The sequence below is a fragment of the Balaenoptera ricei genome, chromosome 1 (assembly GCF_028023285.1).
Source record: "Balaenoptera ricei isolate mBalRic1 chromosome 1, mBalRic1.hap2, whole genome shotgun sequence".
Taxonomy (NCBI): Eukaryota; Metazoa; Chordata; class Mammalia; order Artiodactyla; family Balaenopteridae; genus Balaenoptera; species Balaenoptera ricei.
The window spans coordinates 85,952,601-85,978,744 of NC_082639.1; the positions used below are offsets into that span (position 1 = coordinate 85,952,601).

Genomic DNA, 26,144 nt, shown 5'->3' on the forward strand with positions numbered 1-26,144 from the left:
GAAGGGCAAAAATATAGTGATTTTCTATGCTTTAAAAAATGATTACATAACTATTAACATTTTAGTTTGGCATGCAGATTGTGGTGACAATAATGACAGCTCTACTGATATAGTATTTCACATGTTAAAAAATCATTTTTACAATTTCTTTTTTTAACTCAAACTGATCTTCACTAGAATACCATAAAGAAGGGAAAACAGATATTTTCGTCTTGTTTTACAGAAGGTTTAGAGAAGTATAGATGTATATTGTAAGTATAAGGTATAGATGATACAAACATAAGCCTCGTGATTAGACTGGATTAATCAGAAAAAAGAGACTGTGTTGGGGGGAAGTGGAAGTCATTACTGAAATGGTGAATGGGAGTTACATCGTGATTAATAGTGACTTCCAAATTGAATTATGTAATTCCTCTACTTAAAACCTCTTTAGTTCCCTGTTGCCTATAAAATCACATTTAAATTCCAAGCCTAACAGGCCTTTCCCATAGTCGCCACAGATACTTATACCACCCTGTGATGCGTTATGCTGAATCTCACTTAAGATTCAGCTGCTGAATCTTAAATATGCTTGGCACTCTCAAGACCATGGATGTCCGTGTACTATCCTTTCTGCCTAGAATAAAGATACAGCTCAAATGTGGAGTTATTTTTCTTTTTAAAAAACTGAGGAAAATACTGCTTTTGAAGTAACATTTTTAGTCTAAGAATCTCTGCTGCCTTATGTCAACATTTAGTCGGTCTTCCTGCATCTTTTTGTTGTATATTCTGAACGAGTTTAAATCTTGTAGAGCAAAAACCATTTATACACATACACACACACACATACACACACACACACATGCACACCATATGAATGGTCAGTGCCTAACAAATGTTTGAGTGAATGAGGAAAAAAAAGTGTATATAAAGACAACAACAGTTCTCAAAATACATCCAGTCTAGTCAGTATACCTAAAAGTGACACTTATGACACTTTTAGATAAATTTTAACTTTAATATAGAGTGAATTTGGCAGAAGCTAATGATAAATTGTTCCAAACATATGGGATATTGTGGGAAAACATGCAAATGAATAAGCAGAGCAGGATGAAAAGGGCAGGGATTTAGCTGAAATGAAAGAAGCAGATGGGTAAGTCGGGTAAGTAAAGGTAACTGATGTATGAAAAGAAAGTTTGGCTGAATGTTTCTCTAAAAAAACAGTTATTTCCTTAAGCATCTAGTGACACCTTATTTCAGAAATAGTCGTGAATGTGAAGTGACGAATATTGAACATGAAGCTCATCGCAAGTCACGTAAGAAAAAGGAACACAAATAGAACTGCAATTTAAAACTGAATAAATTCTTATAACAAAATAGCCAATGGAGGTATATCTTTAATAAAAATTTGACAGTGAGCTAATCACTGGGTTTTATATTTAAAGTGGTTTTTTTTTAATGAAGGTTAAAGACTATCTTTATGTAGTATGACTAGAATCTTGTTAAAAATCAATAAAGAAAATACAAAGCCAAGGACGGTATTATGGAATTCAAGTCATCTTAATTTCAACCAAGACTGCGTCATTCAAACATTCCCAGAATACGGATATTTTTCAACTAGTTAAATTTAAAATCTGCAAAAAGATTAAGTGAGATGGGATGAGGGTAAAATCAGTTTCCCAACAGCAGGGCTATACTCTAAGGAAATTTCCATTAGCCATAATTATGAGAATTTTCCATTAACCTTGACACTAGTTGCTTAAGAAAAAAGGAGCTGAATAAGAGGTATTTTCCACTACAAGTTAGGTTCTGTTACCAGCTAACCCAGACCAAAATTGTACACAACAATTTATATTATCAAAAAGCCTATTTGAGTCTCACCTTGTCCACTCTACCAAAATGATTAACTAATTAACAAGTGTGAAATCGCAGCCTGAAATGGAAAAGAGGTGAAGACGTAATTATATTGGAAAATTGATTGGTCTCCTTCATAGTCGACTAGCCCAAATTGTGAAATAGAAGGCAAAAAAATTTGAGAACAATTTAAATAACTTTAATAATATACTTGGTTAAAAATGCTACTTTGGTTACAATTAAAAGAGTTATGTTTAATATTAGAAGTATGTCAACCTGTTTGGAAACATCATAATCTATATTTTACTGAACAAACTAAGCCTGGCATACATGGCATGCTTGAAAATTATTCATTTAGAACTTTGGGGAGAGGTAGGGAGTATTTTTATTGGATTCTAACTTGCAAGACTTAGCTTCATTATTGCAAGTGTACACACAAATGGGTATGCAAGCACACACACATTCTTTTGTTGTTGAAGCGATCAAGTTTGCTTCAGAGAAGAGCTTGCTAAACAGTCCTGAAGTGAACATTTGGATGAAATCGCCCGTAAGGCTACTACATGTGAACTGTAGCCTTTTAAAAAACCTATTCTTTATAATCTGAGGGTGAGTCAATTTTATGAATTATGAATTCAGTCAAAATTATGAATACAGTTCATCTAAATAACAATTAAAGAACCTAACCAGTGAAAATCAAACTACTACTACACAGAAATCACTTATGGTTTTAGCATGTTAAAAGTTTCCCAGAGGAAAAGCTTATATTGAATGTGTTTAAATAATTATAGTCCTTAGCTAATGTATAGTTAGATATACAATAGGAGAATAGTACTACACATAAAAAAAAACCTATTTATGTACTAAATTTAAAGCCAGAACTATAGCAGTGAAAAAATGCAATGGAATGTTGTTCATTCATTGTTTCATAGACTTTCATGATAAAGTAATGTAGAAGCTCAATAATAATAAAATATATTAGTTTTGATATAATCTTTTAAAAATTCAGACCTTTATTTCTCATAAGGCCTTCCAAAAGGAGTTATAAGAGTAAACTGTGATTTTCTGTATTGTAATCCAAAGAGAATTACTTAGGCTCTAAAATATAATTATGTATCATATTTGTGAAATTTTTCTTAACACCTTTAAATATTATTTCTTGCATTTATAGTCCTGACAATGTTAGTCCTGATTTTTGTCTGGTTCATAGGTGCTGGCAATTTGTGCAAATGTAGGCAACTTCCTCTCCATTAACATAATGTGGATCGAAACAAGTTTCTGGAAATCCACATGGGAGAACCGACAACCGACACGGTGAAAAGTCTGCAAACCTTATTATGGGAAGGAAAATGGGACTATTTAAAAAGGAAAAAGACAAGGCTTGCAGATAGGACATGAGAGCTGTCTCCAAGTAACTGAAGAGCTGTCATGTGGAATTGTGGTTTAAATTAGAATCCTATAATTATTCATTCATCTAACAAGTATGTATTGCATCCTTCCTATCTGCCAGACATGGTTCTTGGCACTGGGCATACGGTAGCAAACAAGAAAGATAACATCTCTCTTCTTATGAAGCTTACTTCAAATGGCTAAAACAGAAAATATACAAGTAAATAAATAAGTGATTAAGAGCATGGTAATTTCATATGGTGCCAAGCACGGTGAAGATAAAACAACCAGGGAAATGGGGGACAGACAGAATGAGTTTTGAGTGGTCAGCAAAGAATTCTCTGAGGAGAGAATTTTTGATGTGAAAACTGAATGAGAAGCAAGAGTAGCTGTATAAAAAGCTGAGGGCAGAGCCTTCCAGGCAAAGCCTACCATGTTGGAGGACTAGGAGGGTGGCCAGGGTGGCTGGAGAAGGATGGTACAGGAAGATTGGCTTTCCATGACAATGGATTCCCAGAGCTTTTTCATAAATCTCTCTCTCTCTCTCTTTCTTTCTCTCGATCTCTCTCTCTCTCTCTCTCTCAGTGAAATGGTAGATAGAAACAAAATAGACATAAAATCCTAAGTGACACTCTGCTTGAAGCAGGGGGTGGGAGGCCCTCAGTGCACCTGTTCAGCTGAACTCCAAACGCGGATGGAGTCAAACTGCCTTCATTTTAGACATAAAGTAATGAGGTCCAGTGAGGATAAATTAGGAAACAGCATCATATAGAGGAAAGAGCCTGAAATAGACCAAATAGACCTTGGTTCAAAACCTGGCATGGCAAATTTAAGCCTTTGGATGAGTAGAACCATTCCCACGCTCCTGGGTCCCGTCTGAGGACCGAAGCATGTGAATGAAGCCATCAGGGACAAGCCAGCCACCAAGCTGTCTGTCACCTGGCCACAAATGCGCTAGTGAGAATAAGTAACATCACATGGGGCAAAAAAGGCCTACCCAACTGAGCCCTGACCAGATTACCAAACTATAGGATCAAGAGCAGATTACTTGTTGCTTTAAGCCACTAAATTGTGGGGTGGTTTGATATACAGCAACTGATAAATGATACAGAAATATTTGCTAGCCTAAAATCGAAAACATGCAGCACTGGATCTCAGAATGAGAGGCAGGCAGAGGCCTCTCTTGAAAGTTCAAGAGTAGTCTGTTAGTAATCTGGAAGAATGTTAGTGGAGGCTTGAAACACAGTGTGAAAATTGCTATTGGAGACTGGGAAAAGAGTGGCCTTGGGACTTCCCTGGTGGCGAAGTGGTTAAGAACCTGCCTGCCAATGCAGGGGACACGGGTTCGAGCCCTGCTCCAGGAAGATTCCCACATGCCGCGCAGCAACTAAGCCTGTGCGCCACAACTACTGAGCCTGCACTCTAGAGCCCACGAGGCACAACTACTGAGAGCACGTGCCACAACTACTGAAGCTTGTGTGCCTAGAGCCCGTGCTCCACAAACAAGAGAAGCCACCGCAATGAGAAGCTCGCGCACCGCAACGAGGAGCAGCCCCCGCTCGCCGCAACTAGAGAAAAGCCCGCGCGCAGCAACGAAGACCCAACGCAGCCAAATAAATAAATAAAATTAATTAATTAATTTAAAAAAAAGAGTGGCCTGTATTATGCAGTGACAGAACAAGTGGCAAGAATGTCACTGGTGATCATTCAGAAGATAGAAAATGTATATAATGCATTTGTGGATCTGACTAAAGAAATCTCTAGACAGAATGCTGGAAGTGTCAGTTGAGTGTTTCTGCCCAAGTATAGTAAGGTACCGTAAGAGAGAAAAGAGCCAAATAAGGATATATTTGACTGTTAGCAAACTTAGAGTGAGTAAAGCAAAGGAGCCTAGGACTTGCTGGGTTGGAAAATAAAGCTATTCTTCACACTTCATCTCTCCTGGAAGGAAAAAGACTTTCCAAATAAGAAATGACCCTGGGGTAAAGATCACATCAAGAGCGTTGCTATATGATACTTTGTTAGGACTTTACAAAGATTTCAATCAGGTCCTAGTAGATTCTTTCAAGTAGACAATATCGATTCTAAGAATCTTTAGGACACTGTGTCACAGCAGCAAGACATATTCAAAATGAAGAGAAGTCTGTCTCAAAAAGACTTATGGATGTGGCTTTGGGGCATGGAGTCGGCCCTTAACAGATCTGAAAAGTTTTTAAGACAGTTTTGTGGTGACATCACTATGACCTAGGACTAAAAGGAATAATTCAAAATAAAGCAAGGAATAGGGATTCCTAACTTTCTATGGGCAGAAACAGGCTGAAAAGGCTACTCAACTGCCAACATGGACCATCAGTGGTCATTTCTAAACAAAACAAAGCAAAACAAAACTCAGAGGACAGAAGCAAGATCCCAGAAGTTAGGGCCAATAGTGGATAGGAACAATGGATTAGGGAACCACTACTAGAGAGTAGAACTGGATCTTAATTAAGCAAGGGGCCCTGACAACATGTGCCCAACTGAATTTCAAAATTGCAATGGACAAGTGATTGCTATTTTCCTTCCATTTCTTCTCTACCTGAATGAGAGTATCTGCTGTGGTTCTCATGACCATATCATTTTATGTTGGCTGTATAGCAGATAGACAACTTGTCTTTCTATTTCACAGAATCCTGGATAAAGTGAAGCTGAACCCGAACAGCCTTATATGGGTTAGGACCTGATACAGATCACTAGATCATAGACATTGAGCCCCAAATCATGATTGGATGACATTTTGAGTGTCTTAGAATGGGGTGGATGCATTTTGCACGTGGAAGGGATGTGAATTATTGTGACCAGAGGGCAAGTTACAAAGACAGCTGCAATAATCCTTCCATGCTGTATGCATGCCCCTTTGTGATATGACTTTGCTGTTCTTCCCATCAATGAGCAGATGGTATTTACCTACTTCTTGAATACAGCATGTATATTGTACCTTGTAACTTGCTTTGTCACAGAAAGTACAGTGGAAGTGACAGTGTGTGACTTCTGAGGTCTCAGCAAGGCCTTGCAGCTTCGAGTTTTGCCTTCTTAGAACACTGCTACCTTGTGAACAAGCCCAAGATACTCTCCTTGATGTTGAGATACCAAGAGACAAGAGAGATTATGAAGAGATGGAGAAAAGGGCCCGGCCATCTCAGCAATTACAGCAACTCCGACCAGACACATGAGTGGGGCCATCTTGCCTGTCCCCAGGCATCCCTCCAACTGACTGCAAATGCATGAATGAGCCCAGCAGACATCATGTGATGCAGAAGAACTTCCCATGTGAGCTCAGCCAAACTACCAATGTGTATAACTGAGTGAATAAATAATTGTTGTTCCAACTCCTGGGCTACTTATTTAGCTTTCTCAGACTATTACGGTTGATCCTGGAACAATGCAGACTTGAACTGCATCCACTTATATGCATATTTTTTTCAGTAATTAAGTACTACAGTACTATATGGACCCATGGTTGGTCCAATATGCAGATGTGGAACCACAAATACGGAGGGCTGACTATAAAGTTATAAGCAGATTTTTGACTTTGCAGGGGGTCGGTGCTCCTAACACCAGTGTTGTTCAAGGGTGGGCTGTATTTCATCTAAAAAAATTATACTATCTATCTTATAGGGATGTCGTGAAGATTCAATGAATAACTTATGAAAAGTATTTGGCAATATCTATACATTCTAAGTAATTGATAAATGGTAGTTAGTAATGTGTATAAAAATAATAATCATAACAACGACCCGCAATTTCAAACAACATGTTCAAGATAGTGATACAGAAGCAACTTTGGACAGAGACTGTTGTTGCCCAGGTCAAATTTATTTTCCCTAGATGGCACTGCCTCGCCATACTTGTTAGCCTTCCTCTAAGGTATTTATTTACTTGGAAGGAAAAAAGAAAAGAACACCATATTTTAAAATCAACAATTCATTTATGTTAATAAGTTAGATTAATTTATGCCATGATGTCTCCGAGGGCAGAACTATAAAATATGGATGCAACTTATGAGAAGGCCGATTTGGGGACAATAAAAGGAATACATTTCTAAAACAGATCTTTCTATAGCTATAACAGGCTGCAGTGCCTTAAAGATCTAGCATGTTCTGTCACTAAAGGCATTCAAGAACAGGCTACATTTCTTCTGTCAGGGCTATTGACACATAATTTGGCCAGATAATTTTTATTTCCCGTCCTAATACTGTACAATACTTATTCCGTTTTCTCAAAAATTCTCTGCATTTTAAAGGCTTAGTCAACAACCTAAATCTTAATACACAATCCATGCATTTAGAAATTCCACTGACATTTTCATTTTTAGACATGTATACATGTACTATAAAAGCGACCTGGGATATGAAAATTTTAAATTGGCCTTTTCTCCCTTGATTGAGATCAATAATCAGAACAATCCATTTTTTATGTGTTAACTGTCTGTTCATATGGCTGGAAGAAAAATAAACTCAATATGCTGTTGCCAAGAAATCTATGTATTCATTTACTAATTCATTTATCCAAAGAATATCTATAAAACATTTATCAAACTCTTCCTACACACTAAGCACCGTGCTATGTGGTATAAGATTGTATTTTATGGAAACAGTTACAATCAATACTTTGATGCCAAAGAAATAATGAAGAACCTTAAATATTTCTCAGATTTTAGTTTTCAGTATTTTATGCTGAGAGAGACTCATTATTTGTATACCTACATACCTAATTATTTGATACTTATTAAAACAAAATATATGCATTCAAGACATTTTCTTACTAAAAATAAATTACAAGTGTACTGTAATAGCTATATGTAGCTTATAAATGAAGTGAACTTCTGCTTAGGTTTGAATTTGATTTATGATAGTTAGAAACACTTCTGAGTTTATCTGTGTAGTGATGAAGATATATGCACCCTGCAGTTAGATATTCCATATTTGCAGTATATAATATGTGGCTACCTATGAGAAAAAATTTATGATATAATCAGCAAAAACAAAGTGTTTTATCTATTTCTTATCAGTATAATGCAAACACAGGTCAGGAGGTTATTTTATGTGACATCTAAACAATTTCTAATATTCCCAGTTAAACAGAGCATTACTCTGGTTTGTCAGGACACTTTAGCTTTAATTAAGCTTGACAGATTGATTTCTCCCCTACCTTTTTAAACTTGAACTCAATATATATTTATATTAAAATTTACAATTATATTTTAAATATTTTTATCATGATATTTCAAATATTGTCTTTATAACACATAAACAGAATCTCAAGAAAAGCAAGCTAGGTATTTTGGGACACTCTAGGAAAGTCTGATTTGGGAAGAAAAAATATAGTTAATAAAAGCCACCTTTGATGTTATTTAACACAAGAGCAAACATAGATCTTTTTATATTTGACATTAAAAATCTTATCATTTGCCTCCCTAAAGAAAGCACATACAGCTTTTATACAGACTGCACAGTAAAGAATAATAATATTTCTGTTTACTGAGATATCAACTGGCATTTCACTGTAAGTCAATGGTCTTTCGTTGCTACAGCATATTAGACCTCAATCTGGCATCTACAAATGTCAAGAGTATAAAAAATATATATGTAGGATGAAAATCAAAGCATGTTCCAAACTCCCCAAAAAAATAAGAAAAGGGAAACAAAGTTCACCTAAACATATTTGCTGCAGAAATCAGTGTAATATTCAGCTGTCAATCTAGAAAAACAATGAGGGAGCCACACTGTCAGTAGGACAGGATAATAAAATTTCCAGCAGATGTTCAGGCAGAGCTCTAATTTTTACTGAACTCCCTTGGCAAGCATTTAATTTCTTTATCATATGCAAGCTCGGCAAATTGTACTTCATCAAAACTGTATTGTGAAATATTAATATTTCATATGATAACAAAACTCCATAGAATAACCTTTGTCATATTAAGAGCATACAAATTTCAAATGTCAAGACTCTGAATTTTAATACATTTTAAGTAGACTCTTGAAATCACATACTAAACTGTAATAAGGCTAATCTAAATTGGTATGCTATAATGCCACACAAATGTATAGTACACATAATACTTTAATAGATGTCTTTAGTAAGAGGCTGTGAAAAACATGTGTTTATACTACAATATTTCACCAATAAGAAAGCACAAAACTCATAAGACGATAATAAATTCACAAAAAGGTAATCACTAATTAGAGACAATATAAGAACACAAAACGAAAAGAAGTAGATCTCTATGAAGCAAAACGACTACTTTGCAAAATCAAGTACGGGAAAAAATCATTTTTGAAAATAGAATTATATAAGCCCAAGGTGGCGTTGTTATTTATGTCATTACAATCTGCACAAATACATTTAAAATAGTTTTTGCACAAATATTTTGTTGTACGCACCATCAAAGTAAGTAAAGTGGAGCTTCCTAAAACCCCCTGTCATTATATTTTATGTGCCAACTTTAATTTGCATTTGTCCATAACTCTCCTTTTGAACCAGCATCACAGACTTCTGAATTGGTAGATTAAATTCAAATTGGAGGTTCAGAAGGAAGTTAGCTCCCACATTTATTTCTGCTGGTGATCCTAATAAAGGCAACTGCTCTTAGGTTATTGAAAGAGATAGCTTCACAAATCAATGCATGTCACCAACAGAGTAAAGACAGATGTCTCTGATTAATCAGAATTCAATTTTTGTAAGCAAACAGGAAGTTCAAAGCAAACACTTTTTTTTCCCCTACAATTCTTCCCTTATACCTGATTAGCCACCCTATTTCTGTTTACATATACAATTTTTTAAATAGCATAACTAAAGTAGTCATTAAGTGATATCAGAGACTCAGTTTTTCTCAATGGATTAAACATTTGATTATAGTCAAACACTTGGATTATATTCCAAGTAATTCTTAAAGGAAGAACTGAAATAAAAACAAATGTAATGTCAATATTCTACAAGGTTGTAAACAATTGATTAATGATATTCTAAAGCTAAATCCAATATGTTGTTTATTTTTACACCTTGTTTAACCAAAGCATTTCTAAGTATTCAGCCAATTTATGAAAAAACCTCCCTTTAGCTATTTAAACATAAAAATATTTAACTTTTTTTTCATGCACTAGTTTTCTAACTTTTGAGGATTCTCTAGATATTCTTGATCACACTTACACATAGCATCTTGTAAAGCTGTCAGAATAAAACAGCTGTGATGTTTTAGCCATAATAATGCCAACTATTGATCCTAGTAAGAGGTGAAAGAAGAAGAGAATGTGCTTAATGGGGCATATTTGTTGTGTATTATTTTCTTTGCCTAAGGATAAGGCTGATTTAAATAATGATACTCTTTTCTCAGTCAGTAGATTCACACATTCATATACATTAATTATTACTAACTACTAGTAAGTACTAAATATATCGATAGGTGTATCATTTACAATTTTGTCAATAAAGGGCCTAAAAATGTTAAATTTTGCTGCTTTTTTCTAATACAAAACCGTATAAGGATGCAATCCTCCACTGCATAAATTATTCCACTTTGAAAACATTCACTTATATGCTTTCTGTACTTTAAAGAATCAATCTGAACTTTAATATGTAGTTTATTTTCTACTAAGTATGTCCACTTGCATTGTGAGTACAACGTCATAATGTCAAATTAAACTCAGGTATTGTATTTGGGGAAAGGTTTCTGTATTTAAAAATTCAAGAAGCATCTTATTCCCAGCACCAGTAAGTTACAATAAGTGATTTTTTTTGACACGACTTGGATTCCAGGATTATGTGCAAATAAAATTCATTGTCTCTCTAACTTTGAGTTGAGGCATATGTCCTCATTCACATACATCCAGAAATCACAAAACAATTAATAATGCCAACAGAAGAATAAGTGAGTTTGTGATTATTCAATGAAATAGACACTCTGTAGTATTTATATTTTTGATGCTTCTTAGACAAAACACAATGAAAACTCTATGCCATTCCCCCTCCATGGGACAGAAGGAATGGAAGGAAATTAAAGACTCATTTGTAATAATAGGTTTTATCCAGTAGTTTAATAACTGTTATTTATTGGTCACAAAAATCTTTCCATTATAATATTTATGCTCTAATTAAAATACATGATAGATATTGAAACATGACTTCAAAAATAATTTCTTACCTTATCAAGAGAGAAAGTTTTGGTCAGAGCAAAGCCCCATCCAGCTTCAAAAGCTCTACGAATCATGGATGAACTGGTAGCTGGAGTCGCACTGGCAAGACCAAAAGGATTTGTGAACTTCAATCCAGCCATTTCCACACTAATGTCCACCAGATCAATAGGAGTATAAAAGAGGGGTAGCTCAGGCGTGGCAGAAACTGAAGCTCCATATTGTGACTGCAAAAAAACAAACAGCCAATAATTATTCTTGTATCACATCTGATTTTTCCATATCATCTTTTACAAAAATCACTTCAACACAGCATTTAAATTAATATAGATTACATTGGTCTGTTTGGAATGATGAAAACTAGCACAAAAGTCAGTTAGCAGAGAACCAAATTCATATAATATCATCTTTTTCTAATTTAAAAGGTAGTTTAGAGAGTACTAATGGAAATAATATCAATTAAATAAACAAAAAAACTACACTTAAAACATTCTGAGATTCAAACACAAAAGGGAATAATTTCAGAATGTATCTCCTTGGTCCCATTAGCCCAACCTTTTTGTACTTAATTTGTAGAAATGTCTTTAGTGCTCAGAGATACGGGCAACAGCAAGTCAGGAGTCCTAAATTCAATATCCAGTAACCTCACTCTATTTATGAGATTTTAGGAAGGCCACCTAACACATCCTTTCCTTTTCTCCTTTACCATTTTCAGTACAGCAGCATGAATGCCGGTTGCCTAATTTCCTACCTCCTAGGGATACTGGAAAATGCAGGAGATCAAAAGCCACAGGGAGACATCTAATTTGGAAAGTGGGTAATGTATTCATGTGCATGAGGGGACTTTCTTCAAAAACCTAACAGGTACCAAACAGTTAGAAATTTCAACTGTAATCTCTCAAAACTGTAAAATTACCTTTGTTAAATGAACATAGTAATAAAGCAACTTTACATAATTGGAAAGATTCAATCAAAAAACCCTTTACAAAGTGCATGGCCTACTGAAACATAGTAGGTGCTTGCTAAATGTTGTCTCTCTGACTGCAGAGGTTATTGAACATTTCATCAGGTCTTTTGTTTGTAAAATGTCTCTGTCTCGGAGGTGCTTCAAGATGGCGGAAGAGTAAGACGTGGAGATCACCTTCCTCCCCACAAATACATCAGAAATACATCTACATGTGGAACAACTCCTACAGAACACCTACTGAACGCCGGCAGAAGACCTCAGACCTCCCAAAAGGCAAGAAACTCCCCACGTACCTGGGTAGGGCAAAAGAAAAAAGAAATAACAGAGACAAAAGAATAGGGACGGGACCTGCACCAGCGGGAGGGAGCTGTGAAGGAGGAAAGGTTTCCACACACTAGGAAGCCCCTTCGCGGGCGGAGACTGCGGGTGGCAGAGGGGGGAAGCTTCGGAGCCACGGAGGAGAGCGCAGCCACAGGGGTGCGGAGGGCAAAGCGGAGAGATTCCCGCACAGAGAAGCGGTGCCGACCAGCACCCACCAGCCCGAGAGGCTTGTCTGCTCACCCGCCGGGACGGGTGGGGCTGGGAGCTGAGGCTCGGGCTTCGGAGGTCGGATGCCAGGGAGAGGACTGGGGTTGGTGGCGTGAACAAAGCCTGAAGGGGTTAGTGCGCCACAGCTGGCCGGGAGGGAGTCCGGGAAAAAGTCTGCAGCTGCCAAAGAGGCAAGAGACTTTTTCTTGCCTCTTTGTTTCCTGGTGCGCGAGGAGAGGGGATTAAGAGCACTGCTTAAAGGAGCCCCAGAGATGGGCGCCAGCCGCGGCTATCAGCGCAGACCCCAGAGACAGGCGTGAGACGCTAAGGCTGCTGCTGCCGCCACCAAGAAGCCTGAGTGCAAGCACAGGTCACTATCCACACCGCTCCTCCCGGGAGCCTGTGCAGCCTGCCACTGTCAGGGTCCTGTGATCCAGAGACAACTTCCCTGGGAGAACGCACTGCGCGCCTCAGGCTGGTACAACGTCACGCCGGCCTCTGTCACCGCAGGCTCGCCCCGCATCTGTACCCTTCCCTCCCCCCCACCGCCTGAATGAGCCAGAGCCCCCGAAGCAGCTGCTCCTTTAACCCCGTCCTGTCTGAGCGAAGAACAGATGCCCTCAGGCCACCTACACACAGAGGCGGGTCCAAATCCAAAGCTGAACCCCGGGAGCTGTGCGAACAAAGAAGAGAAAGGGAAATTTCTCCCAGCAGCCTCAGGAGCAGCGGATTAAAGCTCTACAATCAACTTGATGTAACCTGCATCTGTGGAATAGCTGTATAGACAACGAATCATCCCAAATTGAGGAGGTGGACTTTGGGAGCAAGATATATATATATATTTTCCCTTTTTCTCTTTTTGTGAGGGTGTATGCGTATGCTTCTGTGTGTGATTTTGTCTGTATAGCTTTCCTTTTACCATTTGTCCTAGGGTTCTGTCTGTCTGGTTTTTTTTTTAGTATAGTTTTCAGCACTTGTTATCATTGGTGAATTTGTTTTTTGGTTTGGTTGTTCTCTTCTTTCTTTCTTTTTTTTTTAATTACTTAAAAAAATTTTTTTTAATAATTATTTTTTGTTTTTTATTATAATAACTTTATTTTAAAAATCTTTTTCTTTCTCCCTTTTATTCTGAGCTGTGTGGATGCCAGGCTCTTGGTGCTCCAGCCAGGTGTCAGGGCTGTGCCTCTGAGGTGGGAGAGCCAAGTTCAGGACATTGGTCCACCGACCGACCTCCCAGCTCCACGTAATATCAAATGGCGAAAATCTCCCAGAGATCTCCATCTCAATGCCAAGACCCAGTTCCAGTCAACGACCAGCAAGCTACAGTGCTGGACACCCTATGCCAAACAACTAGCAAGACAGGAACATAACCCCACCCATTAGCAGAGAGGCGGCCTCAAATCATAATAAAGTGACAGACACCCCAAAACACACCACCACACGTGGACCTGCCCACCAGAAAGACAAGATCCAGCCTCATCGACCCAGGACACAGGCATTGGTCCCCTTCACCAGGAAGCCTACACAACCCACTGAACCAAACTTAGCCACTGGGGGCAGACGCCAAAAACAAGGGGAATTATGAACCTGCAGCCTGCGAGAAGGAGACCTCAAACAGAGTAAGTTAAGCAAAATGAGAAGACAAAGAAACACACAGCAGGTGAAGGAGCAAGGTAAAAACCCACCAAACCTAAGAAATGAGGAGGAAATAGGCAGTGTACCTGAAAAAAAATTCAGAATAATGATAGTAAAGATGATCCAAAATCTTGGAAAGAGAATGGAGAAAATACAAGAAACGTTTAACAAGGACCAAGAAGAACTAAAGAGCAAACAAACAATCATGAACAACACAATAAATGAAATTAAAAATTCTCTAGAAGGGATCAATAGCAGAATAACTGAGGCAGAAGAACAGATAAGTGACCTGGAAGATAAAATAGTGGAAATAACTACTGCAGAGCAGAATAAAGAAAAAAAAAGGAAAAGAACTGAGGACACTATCAGAGAACTCTGGGACAATATTAAACGCACCAACATTCGAATTATTGGGGTCTCAGAAGAAGAAGAGAAAAAGAAAAGGTCTGAGAAAATATTTGAAGAGATTATAGTCAAAAAATTCCCTAATATGGGAAAGGACATAGTTAATCAAGTCCTGGAGGCACAGAGAGTCCCATACAGGATAAATCCAAGAAGAAGTATGCCAAGACACATATTAATCAAACTATCAAAAATTGAATACAAAGCAAAAATATTAAAAGCAGCAAGGGAAAAACAACAAATAACATACAAGGGAATCCCCATAAGGTTAACAGCTGATCTTTCAGCAGAAACTCTGCAAGCCAGAAGGGAGTGGCAGGACCTATTTAAAGTGATGAAAGGGAAAAACCTACAACCAAGATTACTCTATCCAGCAAGGATCTCATTCAGATTTGATGGAGAAATTAGAAACTTTACAGACAGGCAAAAGCTAAGAGAATTTAGCACAACCAAGCCAGCTTTACAACAAATGCTAAAGGAACTTCTCTAGGCAGGAAACACAAGAGAAGGAAAAGACCTACAATAACAAACCCAAAACAAGAAGAAAATGGTAACAGGAACATACATATCAATAATTACCTTAAATGTAAATGGATTAAATGTTCCAACCAAAAGACAGAGACTGGCTGAATGGATACAAAAACAAGACCCATATATATGCTGTCTACAAGAGACCCACTTTAGACCTAGGGACACATACAGACTGAAAGTGAGGGGATGGAAAAAGATATTCCATGCAAATGGAAATCAAAAGAAAGCTGGAGTAGCAATTCTCATATCAGAGAAAATAGACTTTAAAACAAAGACTACTACAAGAGACAAAGAAGGATACTACATAATGATCAAGGGATTAATCCAAGAAGAAGATACAACAATTGTAAATATTTATGCACCCAACATAGGAGCACCTCAATACATAAGGCAAATACTAACAGCCATAAAAGGGGAAATCGACAGTGACACAATCATAGTAGGGAACTTTAACACCCCACTTTCACCAATGGACAGATCATACAAAATGACAATAAATAAGGAAACACAAGCCTTAAATGCTACATTAAACAAGATGGACTTCACTGATATTTATAGGACATTCCATCCAAAAACAACAGAATACACTTTCTTCTCAAGTACTCATGGAACATTCTCCAGGATAGATCATATCTTGGGTCACAAATCAAGCCTTGTTAAATTTAAGAAAATTGAAATCGTATCAAGTATCTTTTCTTACCACAATGCTATGAGACTAGATATCAATTACAGGAAAAAATCTGGAAAAAATACAAACACATGGAGGCCAAACAATACACTACTTAATAACCAAGAAATCACTGAAGAAATCAAAGAGGAAATCAAAAAATAACTCAAAACAAATGACAATGAAAACAGGACGACTCAAAACCTATGGGATCCAGCAAAAGCAGTTCTAAGAGGGAAGTTTATAGCAATACAACCCTACCTTAAGAAACAAGAAACATCTCAAATAAACAACCTAACCTTACACCTAAAGCAATTAGAGAAAGAAGAACACAAAAACCCCAAAGTTAGCAGAAGGAAAGAAATCATCAAGATCAGATCAGAAATAAATGAAAAAGAAATGAAGAAATCGATAGCAAAGAGCAATAAAACTAAAAGCTGGTTCTTTGAGAAGATAAACAAAATTGATAAACTATTAGCCAGACTCATCAAGAAAAAAAGGGAGAAGACTCAAATCAACAGAATTAGAAATGAAAAAGAAGAAGTAACAACTGACACTGCAGAAATACAAAGGATCATGAGAGATTACTACAAGCAACTATATGACAATAAAATGGACAACCTGGAAGAAACGAACAAATTCTTAGAAAAGCACAACCTTCTGAGACTGAGCCAGGAAGAAATAGAAAATATAAACAGACCAATCACAAGCACTGAAATTGAAACTGTGATTAAAAATCTTCCAACAAACAAAAGCCCAGGACCAGATGGCTTCACAGGCGAATTCTATCAAACATTTAGGGAAGAGCTAACACCTATCCTTCTCAAACTCTTCCAAAATATAGCAGAGGGAGGAACACTCCCAAATTCATTCTACGAGGCCACCATCACCCTGATACCAAAACCAGAAAACAATGTCACAAAACAACAAAACTACAGACCAATATCACTGATGAACACAGATGCAAAAATCCTCAACAAAATACTATTAAACAGAATCCAACAGCACATTAAAAGGATCATACACCATGATCAAGTGGGGTTCATCCCAGGAATGCAAGGATTCTTCAGTATACGCAAATCAATCAATGTGAGACACCATATTAACAAACTGAAGGAGAAAAACCATATGATCATCTCAATAGATGCAGAGAAAGCTTTGGACAAAATTCAACACCCATTTATGATAAAAACCCTCCAGAAAGTAGGCATAGAGGGAACGTACCTCAACATCATAAAGACCATATATGACAAACTCACAGCCAACATCGTCCTCAAAGGTGAAAAACTGAAACCATTTCCACTAAGTTCAGGAAGAAAACAAGGTTGCCCACTCTCACCACTATTATTCAACATAGTTTTGGAAGTTTTAGCCACAGCAATCAGAGAGGAAAAAGAAATAAAAGGAATACAAATCGGAAAAGAAAATAAAGCTGTCACTGTTTGCAGATGACATGATACTATACATAGAGAATTCTAAAGACGCTACCAGAAAACTACTAGAGGTAATCAGTGAATTTGGTGAAATAGCAGGATACAAAATGAATGCACAGAAATCTCTAGCATTCCTATACACTAATGATGAAAAATCTGAAAGAGAAATTAAGGAAACACTCCCATTTACCATTGGAATAAAAAGAATAAAATACCTAGGAATAAACCTACCTAAGGAGACAAAAGACCCGTATGCAGAAAATTATAAGACACTGATGAAAGAAATTAAAGATGATACAAATAGATGGAGAGATATACCATGTTCTTGGATTGGAAGAATCAACATTGTGAAAATGACTCTACTACCCAAAGCAATCTACAGATTCAATGCAATCCCTATCAAACTACCACTGGCATTTTTCACAGAACTAGAACAAAAAATTTCACAATTTATATGGAAACATAAAAGACCCTGAATAGAAAAAGCAATCTTGAGAAAGAAAAATGGAGCTGGAGGAATCAGGCTCCCTGACTTCAGACTACACTACAAAGCTACAGTAATCAAGACAGTATGGTACTGGCACAAAAACAGAAATATAGATCAATGGAGCAGGATAGAAAGCTCAGGGATAAACCCACGCACATATGGTCACCTTATCTTTGATAAAGGAGGCAAGAATATACAATGGAGAAAAGACAGCCTCTTCAATAAGTGGTGCTCGGAAAACTGGACAGCTACATGTAAAAAGAATGAAATTAGAACACTCCCTTACACCATACACAAAAATAACTCAAAATGGATTAAAGACCTAAATGTAAGGCCAGCCACTATAAAACTCTTAGAGGAAAACATAGGCAGAACAATCTATGACATAAATCACAGCAAGATCTTTTTTGACCCACCTCCTAGAGAAATGGAAATAAAAACAAAAATAAACAAATGGGACCCAATGCAACTTAAAAGCTTTTGCACTGCAAAGGAAACCATAAACAAGACCAAAAGACAACCCTCAGAATGGGAGAAAATATTTGCAAATGAAGCAACTGACAACAGATTAATCTCCAAAATTTACAAGCAGCTCATGCAGCTCAATAACAAAAAAACAAACAACCCAATCCAAAAATGGGCAGAAGACCTAAATAGACATTTCTCCAACGAAGATATACACATTGCCAACAAACACATGAAAGAATGCTCAACATCATTAATCATTAGAGAAATGCAAATCAAAACTACAATGCGATATCATCTCACACCGGTCAGAATGGCCATCATGAAAAAATCTACAAACAATAAATGCTGGAGAGGGTGTGGAGAAAAGGGAACCGTCATACACTGTTGGTGGGAATGTAAATTGATACAGCCACTATGGAGAACATCAAGGAGGTTCCTTAAAAAACTAAAAATAGAACTACCATACGACTCAGCAATCCCACTACTGGGCATATACCCTGAGAAAACCATCATTCAAAAAGAGTCATGTACCACAATGTTCATTGTAGCTCTATTTACAACAGCCAGGACTTGGAAGCAACCAAAGAGTCCATCGACAGATGAATGGATAAAGAAGGCGTGGCACGTATATACAAGGGAATATTACTGAGCCATAAAAAGAAACGAAATTGAGTTATTTGTAGTGAGGTGGATGGACCCAGAGTCTGTCATACAGAGTGAAGTAAGTCAAGAAAGAGAAAAACAAATACCGTATGCTAACACATATATATAGAATCTAAACAAAAATGGTCATGAAGAACCTAGGGGCAAGACGGGAATAACGATGCAGACCTACTAGAGGATGGACTTGAGGACACGGGGAGGGGGAAGGGTAAGCTGGGAGAAAGTGACAGAGTGGTAGTGTATATATGTTCATATATACACTACCAAATGTAAAATAGATAGCTAGTGGGAAGCAGTCGCATAGCACAGGGTGATCAGCTCGGTGCTTTGTAACCAGCTAGAAGGGTGGGATAGGGAGGGTGGGAGGGAGGGAGACGCAAGAGGGAGGAGATATGGGGATATATGTATATGTGTAACTGATTCACTTCGTTATAAAGCAGAAACTAACACACCATTATAAAGCAATTAGACTCCAATAAAAATGTTTTAAAAAAAGTCTCTGTCTCTCTCCTTGTCCTCCTCCCTCCCTTTCTCTCTGTTTATCTCTGAAAGACAAATAATACTGGCAAATATAAAGAGGATGAATTTTCTCAGCCAAAGTGGTTACTGAATGGACAGGTCTAATTAATTCTAAAGTAAGAACTCTTTTGTCTTGTGAATCATCACTCAAAAGTTGTTTGAGCAGAACTTTAATTTTACAGGAGTGTGTCTTATGTAGATAAAGATTGCCATGACCTAAATAAAAATTATTTCTAGACCTCCACCATTTATAATGTAAAGTTAAGTTCACGTAATATATAAAAAAACATCAAACTTGTCAATTGAAAGACTAATGTGTCTCTGGTGCCTGCAAAGAGGTACCTGATGGCATCTAGCCTTCAGCTGTGGAAGGCATCTTCTGCCAACAATGTTCTGGGTTTCAAGGGACATTTCTGAATATTGTGCAGTCCTATTGTGAGCATAATGTCTTCTGTTCTCACGTGGATGGCAATACTATTAAAAGGATTATTAGCAAAGACAAAAGTTATAATGTATATTATAAGGAAGTGAGGGATAATCTGAGTCATGTTAATTTGAGGTGTGTGTCTGTCTGTGTCTGTGTGAGTATGTACAGGGATAGGTGAGGAAATAAACACCTTCGGTAAGATTTTCTTAGCTCTGAATAATCATAATTTAAATTGAATCAAGGAACTTCAAGGTTAGACTATGGAAGAATTTCCTGACACCACAATTTGGTTAACACCAGGGAAATTTTAGAAGCACCTTCCATGTTTGAGGAGCCTTAGAAATTTTGGGCAATCTTTGATCTGATGATGATAGCAGAAATACTTATGGTTCCATGTTCATTACTAGGTGAGGTGAATGACACTACATTTTCTCCTTTCTTCATGGCTTTGTACTGAAATAACTGATCTCTTCAATCTCACAGATGAATTTTAGTTTGTCAATAATTATAGCTATATAGCATTAGACAATAGCCCAAGGACGTAGATATATATGTGTAGTTCAAGTTGCATTTCTTAATTTACATAGTGTTAAATACATAAAGCATTGCTTTGGAATTCTTAAGAAGGTTGCTGCCTTAATGTTTAGAAAGGGAATGATGTGGACAAACTCTGCAAGATTTTCCTTAAGCTTCAAAACAAAAACGAAAAGCAAACAACAAAACAAATGATAAAAAAATCAATATATACACAAAACTCAAATGAGAAGTATACCTTCTTATAAAAATGTATACTTTATTTAATTGACAAAACTACTACTGATGTATATGCAGATATGACATAACCTAAAATCTTTAGTTGTAATAGGCAGTCTTTTTTCATATTGTACATACAGGGCTATATTTTGGTTTTGTCTTTGTGACTTTTTACCACAGTGTGGTGCTACAGCAAACCAGTCTGTTCAACCTCACACTATACTCAAGGTTTAATGTATGCTTCATTTTCTGAAATTTAAAAGCTTGTTCCCCTCTGCACCCTTCCTCAGGGAACTTAAGCATCTCAGATTTCAGCTCTCACCACAAGGCTAATTCCTCCCAAATCCAAGTTGCAACCTCCAAATTCAGATTTCCAAGAGACTTCAAGACCTCTGGATGTGGATGCTTTGTCGTTAATTCAAAACTCAACTCCTTCAAAATGTACCTCATCGTACATTCCCTTCTAAAGAATATGTTATTCAGATTTTCAATTTCAGACTGTATTATTTTTCCAGTCATCTGATAGTGTTAGTAAATAATGAATGTAAGAAACAACCTAGATGTTGAATAATGAGGACTAGCTCCCCAATGATACTACTGTACAAAGAATGTTATACTGGCGTCAGGAATGACACAGAAAAAAAGAATGTATTGACATAGAAGAGTGATTGTCCTGTAATAAGTGAAAAAATTAGTGATGAACAAAACAGACAAGGTCTCTGGAACTCACATACAGAAAAATGTAAATAAAACTACCAACCAACCAACTGAACACAAAATTAAAACCACAGATCATTCATCACACTGCCACTTGTCTCCAAGCATTATCTTAGGTATTCCGACTAGCCTGAAATATAACCTAACACTTTCTTCACCCATCAGGCTCCTAATCATCCTTCCAAACTCAACTCATTCGTGCAAGAATGTGCTTCCTGGGGCATTTCCTTAATAGACTTCATATAGTTGTCTAAAGTAGCTGACTCTTTTCTTTGATATTTTCTCATTTAAAATATGGCTGTACCTCAGTAGTCATCATACTGTGCAGTACATGTTGATTTTCTCTTCAAACAGAACATAAGCTCCTTGAGGGCAGTGACTATAACCTATTCAAATTAGTATGACCATTAGAATTTGAAATATTTGCAAAATATATGTTTAGATTACATTATATCATATTACATATAAAATACCTACTCTTAAAGGCAACTCTGCCCCTTGTAGAGACAAAGATAAATAAAATCACTTTTCCATAAGGCAACCCTCATTATTTATATCTTTATAATTATTTTTAATACACAGTGCTTTTTGACATTCTCATTGTCCTTTGTTGGATATCTCATTTACCTTCTATTTTCTGAAACTGAGGAGTCTGCTAAAGTAGTTAAAAGGGTTCAATACAGAAACTTGAATTTTAAAAATTTTCCCCCTCTCTCCGCTCTCTAATTCAGGAATCAACTTATAATCTGGACATCACCACAATCTCTCTGGTTGTTCAAAATGCACTTAATAGAAACCAAAAGAAAACTACAGAATCAAGAGGTTGAAGTGATAAAGAACTGAGATCAGGATGGAGGGCAAGGGTAAAAATAGAGATTAAGGAAAAACTAAATACTCAGCAGATTTTTAGAGAGTAAAAATAAAAAGTAACACTTCTTTTATAAAAGCCATTGTCAGCCTCATGAGATATTGAGAATGAGAGAGATGTCGAAAGATGACTTTTGTAAAAATTTGCTTTTTCCCCCTCAGAATTTTTTAGGGGAGACTGAGAAAAGATTTTAGTTACTTACAATTCAATCTAAAAAAAATAACTCGATGACATGCATAGACCATGAGAGTTCCCAAATTTATATGAGTTACACTTAAATGTTCTCATTTCATTTCCATCTACAAAATCCTTCAAGGAGCTTCACTACCTGCAGAATACAGTATAATCTCTTCAGCACTATATAATTCCAGTTGTTATCTGGGCTCTTTCCTTTCCCTACACTTTCTAATCACATCTTTCACACTTTCTAATCTCGTCTACTACCGTTCCCTCACAACATCTTATGCTTCAGTTTATTAAACCACTTATAATTTCTCAAACAAAACAATATCATTAATGCATCTATGCATTATGACTTTTTATTTTTCCTAAAATGTTACTTCCTGCCTGGCTTTTCTGCTCTGAAAATTCCAACTAATCCTGCAAGAGTCAGTCTTGCTGTCATCTCCACCAGGAAACTTCCCCAGCTATCCACAAGCTCACTTATTCCCTTATCATACTCTGTACTTGGCTGCTTACATGTATGTGTCTCCCATCTAATTTACTTTCAGCACCAAGCATAAGACTTAGCAGAAAGATGCTTAAAATATTTGTTGAATGCATCAGACTACCGTCCATGGGTACTTAGCCTCTTTTTACATCAGTTCCCATAAGATGATAATCAGTTTAGATGAAATAATCATTAACTGTATTCCAGATATTAAAAAAGTCCAATATTCTACTATTTTAATGTAGAGTAACATTCAACTCTTACCTCTGGAAGACTACTGAATTTAGCAAAGGCTCTCAAAAGAGCCATCTAGTAGGAATGGTAAATAACTGTTCTGGGCAATCAAGTTCCTATGTAAATACAGGTATTCTATAATTCAGTCACACAAAGTGACATAAAAATTCACCTCACAATTTTGCCAGGATCCAGATTAAAATAACACATTTTTCGGCCCTCCATGACTTTTAACTTCCAGATTCAAATGGACTCCTTTGGTTCCAAGTAACAGAAACTAGGTTCAGAAGGTTATTATGAGGGTATAAAAGTATCTCATGTAACTCAGCAGGAAAACAGCAAGGCATCCAGGAAGGGCTGGGAATCCTCATGGAAAGCCATAGGATCTGTCTCTTGCTCTCTCTTCTGTGTGCATCTAGGTTTATTCTGTCTCTGCAAATTGACTTCCTCTGCTTCATTATCCAGAATGGTTGATATTTTATAGGTCTAGCCCAGTCATTTTTAACTCTACATTTTAAAACATTTGGAGAGTTTTTTAAAATTCTGATGTCTTGGCAAGAGAGACTCCATGCTAATTACATCAGAATTGCTCTGAGTAGGACTCAAGCACTGTAATTTTTAAAAATCTCTCCAGGAGATTGCACTGTGCATCCAAGCTTGAAAACCATTTCTTTAGCCGTATTAACGCTTCTCCTAATTCTTATTCTCAAGTGAGACATTCAAGTTTAGCCACCATCATCTTAAATATCTACATTTTTCAAATAAGCTGGGCACATACTCTAAAAAGTGCTTACCTGCTTAAAAGGCATTAGTTCTGACAACCATCAATACATTTTCCAAATGTTAAGGCCCACTGTAAAAATAGGTCACTACTTTATTCTCAAAATGAACAAGATACTTGTCTATTTGCAAATAATACTTATGCTGGGCCCAGTGATAAGTGTTTTGTACTTATTCTCTCTTTTTGATCACAACTCTTCAAGTTAGGCATCATTCTCCTACTGAAGATGAGAAAAGTGAGGTTCAAAGAAAGCAAATTACTTGTCCAAAGATAAGCAGCTAATACATGGTAGAGCAAGATCTGCATTCAGAGCTTTCCCTTACTACATTATATCAAGTTGCCCCTATTTACATAAACATTGTTTTTCTAAAGTATTAATGCCCTCAAAATAGGAAACTGACTTAAAAATTATTCATGATGGTTTGATTAAGCGCACACACACACACACACACAACACATGTACACATGCACTGAAAAATCTATTATCAAAAATGAAAAGCAGGGCTTCCTGGTGGTGCAGTGGTTAAGAATCTGCTTGCCAATGCAGGGGAGATGGGTTTGAGCCCTGGTCCGGGAAGATCCCACATGCTGCGGAGCAACTAAGCCCGTGCTTACTACAACTACTGAGCTGCACTCTAGAGCCCGTGAGTCACAACTTCTGAGCCCACATGACACAACTACTGAAGCCCATGCACCTGGAGCCCATGTGCCTGGAACCCATGCTCCACAACAAGAGAAGCCACCGCAATGGGGAGCCCACACACCGCAACAAAGAGTAGCCCCCGCTCACAGCAACCAGAGAAAGCCTGTGCACAACAATGAAGACCCAACGCAGCCAAAAATAAAATTAATTAATTAATTAATTAATTAAAAAAAAAAAAACCAACACTGGTGAACAGACTCTTATATCTAAGGTCCAAATTAAAAAAAACAAAAAAGAAAGAAAAGTATATACCAGTCAGATATTAATGAGATAATCAATCATAATGCTTTTCATTTGAGAATAGAAATAAAAACAAGTACAATGCTACACTACAATGACCTATTATTTTATTATTACTCTTTATCACTGGTATTCTTCTATTATACCTGGCTGGGTCATGGAATCACAGAGAAATTTGCATACATAATTGTTATTCTGTTGAGGGAAAAGCAAATCACATCATAATTATGTATCCCAATTTCACTTTTTCCCCAATTTGCTTTAGTAGAATGATTTTTTTAAGAAAGCACTGTTAAAAGCAGGACTATTGGTAGTGTTATGTTTGATTGAAAAAGAGAAAATAACTATCACTTTGTTGCTTCCTATTTAAAATCATCAAACAGCTTTCACTTACTCATTTTATTTATATTTCATTGTGATATAACTATAATGGTCCCTATCTTGGGGTACAGCTGCTCTAGAAGCATCCATTCTGAGATTATTTTAAGGCAAAGAATAAATAATATTGTGCAGCTACCTACAGCTAGATTAATTCATAGGTTGGATTAATGCATTAATTAACTCCAGCTCAGTTACTTTGCCCTTTGAAGAAATATCTGAGGGAAAAAACTTACAAAGCAGAAATTAATTTGGATTAGCTGTTTCCATGATGGAAAGGCCTAGGTACAGTGATTATAATTATAACAGAAAATCAGATTTCATTTCTCCATTTTGAGAAATTATTATTTATAATGAAAATTTTAGAAAGATATGAGTCTATAAAAAAGTTTCTAAAAAATAATGATCCCATTTTATTCACTTATTTAAAGGACTATATTCACATTGCTTTTAATAAGATATTTGTAACCTGAACACAAAATAAGGCTACAAAATTAAATGATATTAACTCAAATCAATGTGATCTTTTTCTCCATCTAAACCCTACCTCCACCCCTAACTACCAGCTGTTAAGCAACTTAAAGTAGTATCATGCAAACATTCCTCTGTTCTTCAATAAAAAAAAACTATTCCTCTCCTAGTTTTTCCCATTTACTTTATTATGACACTGCCATTTACCCAGCTTAAGC

General features: G+C 36.7%; 1 protein-coding gene across 2 annotated transcripts in view; it reads right to left on the reverse strand.

Moving 5' to 3' along the window:
- DPYD (dihydropyrimidine dehydrogenase) overlaps positions 1-26,144 on the reverse strand; it is an 809,798-nt gene that overhangs the window by 371,711 nt on the left and 411,943 nt on the right. For both annotated transcript variants that reach the window (XM_059926787.1, XM_059926794.1), the window contains exon 13: positions 11,396-11,611. In XM_059926787.1, coding sequence (XP_059782770.1) covers positions 11,396-11,611 — 216 coding nt within the window. The remainder of the gene's footprint in view (positions 1-11,395; positions 11,612-26,144) is intronic.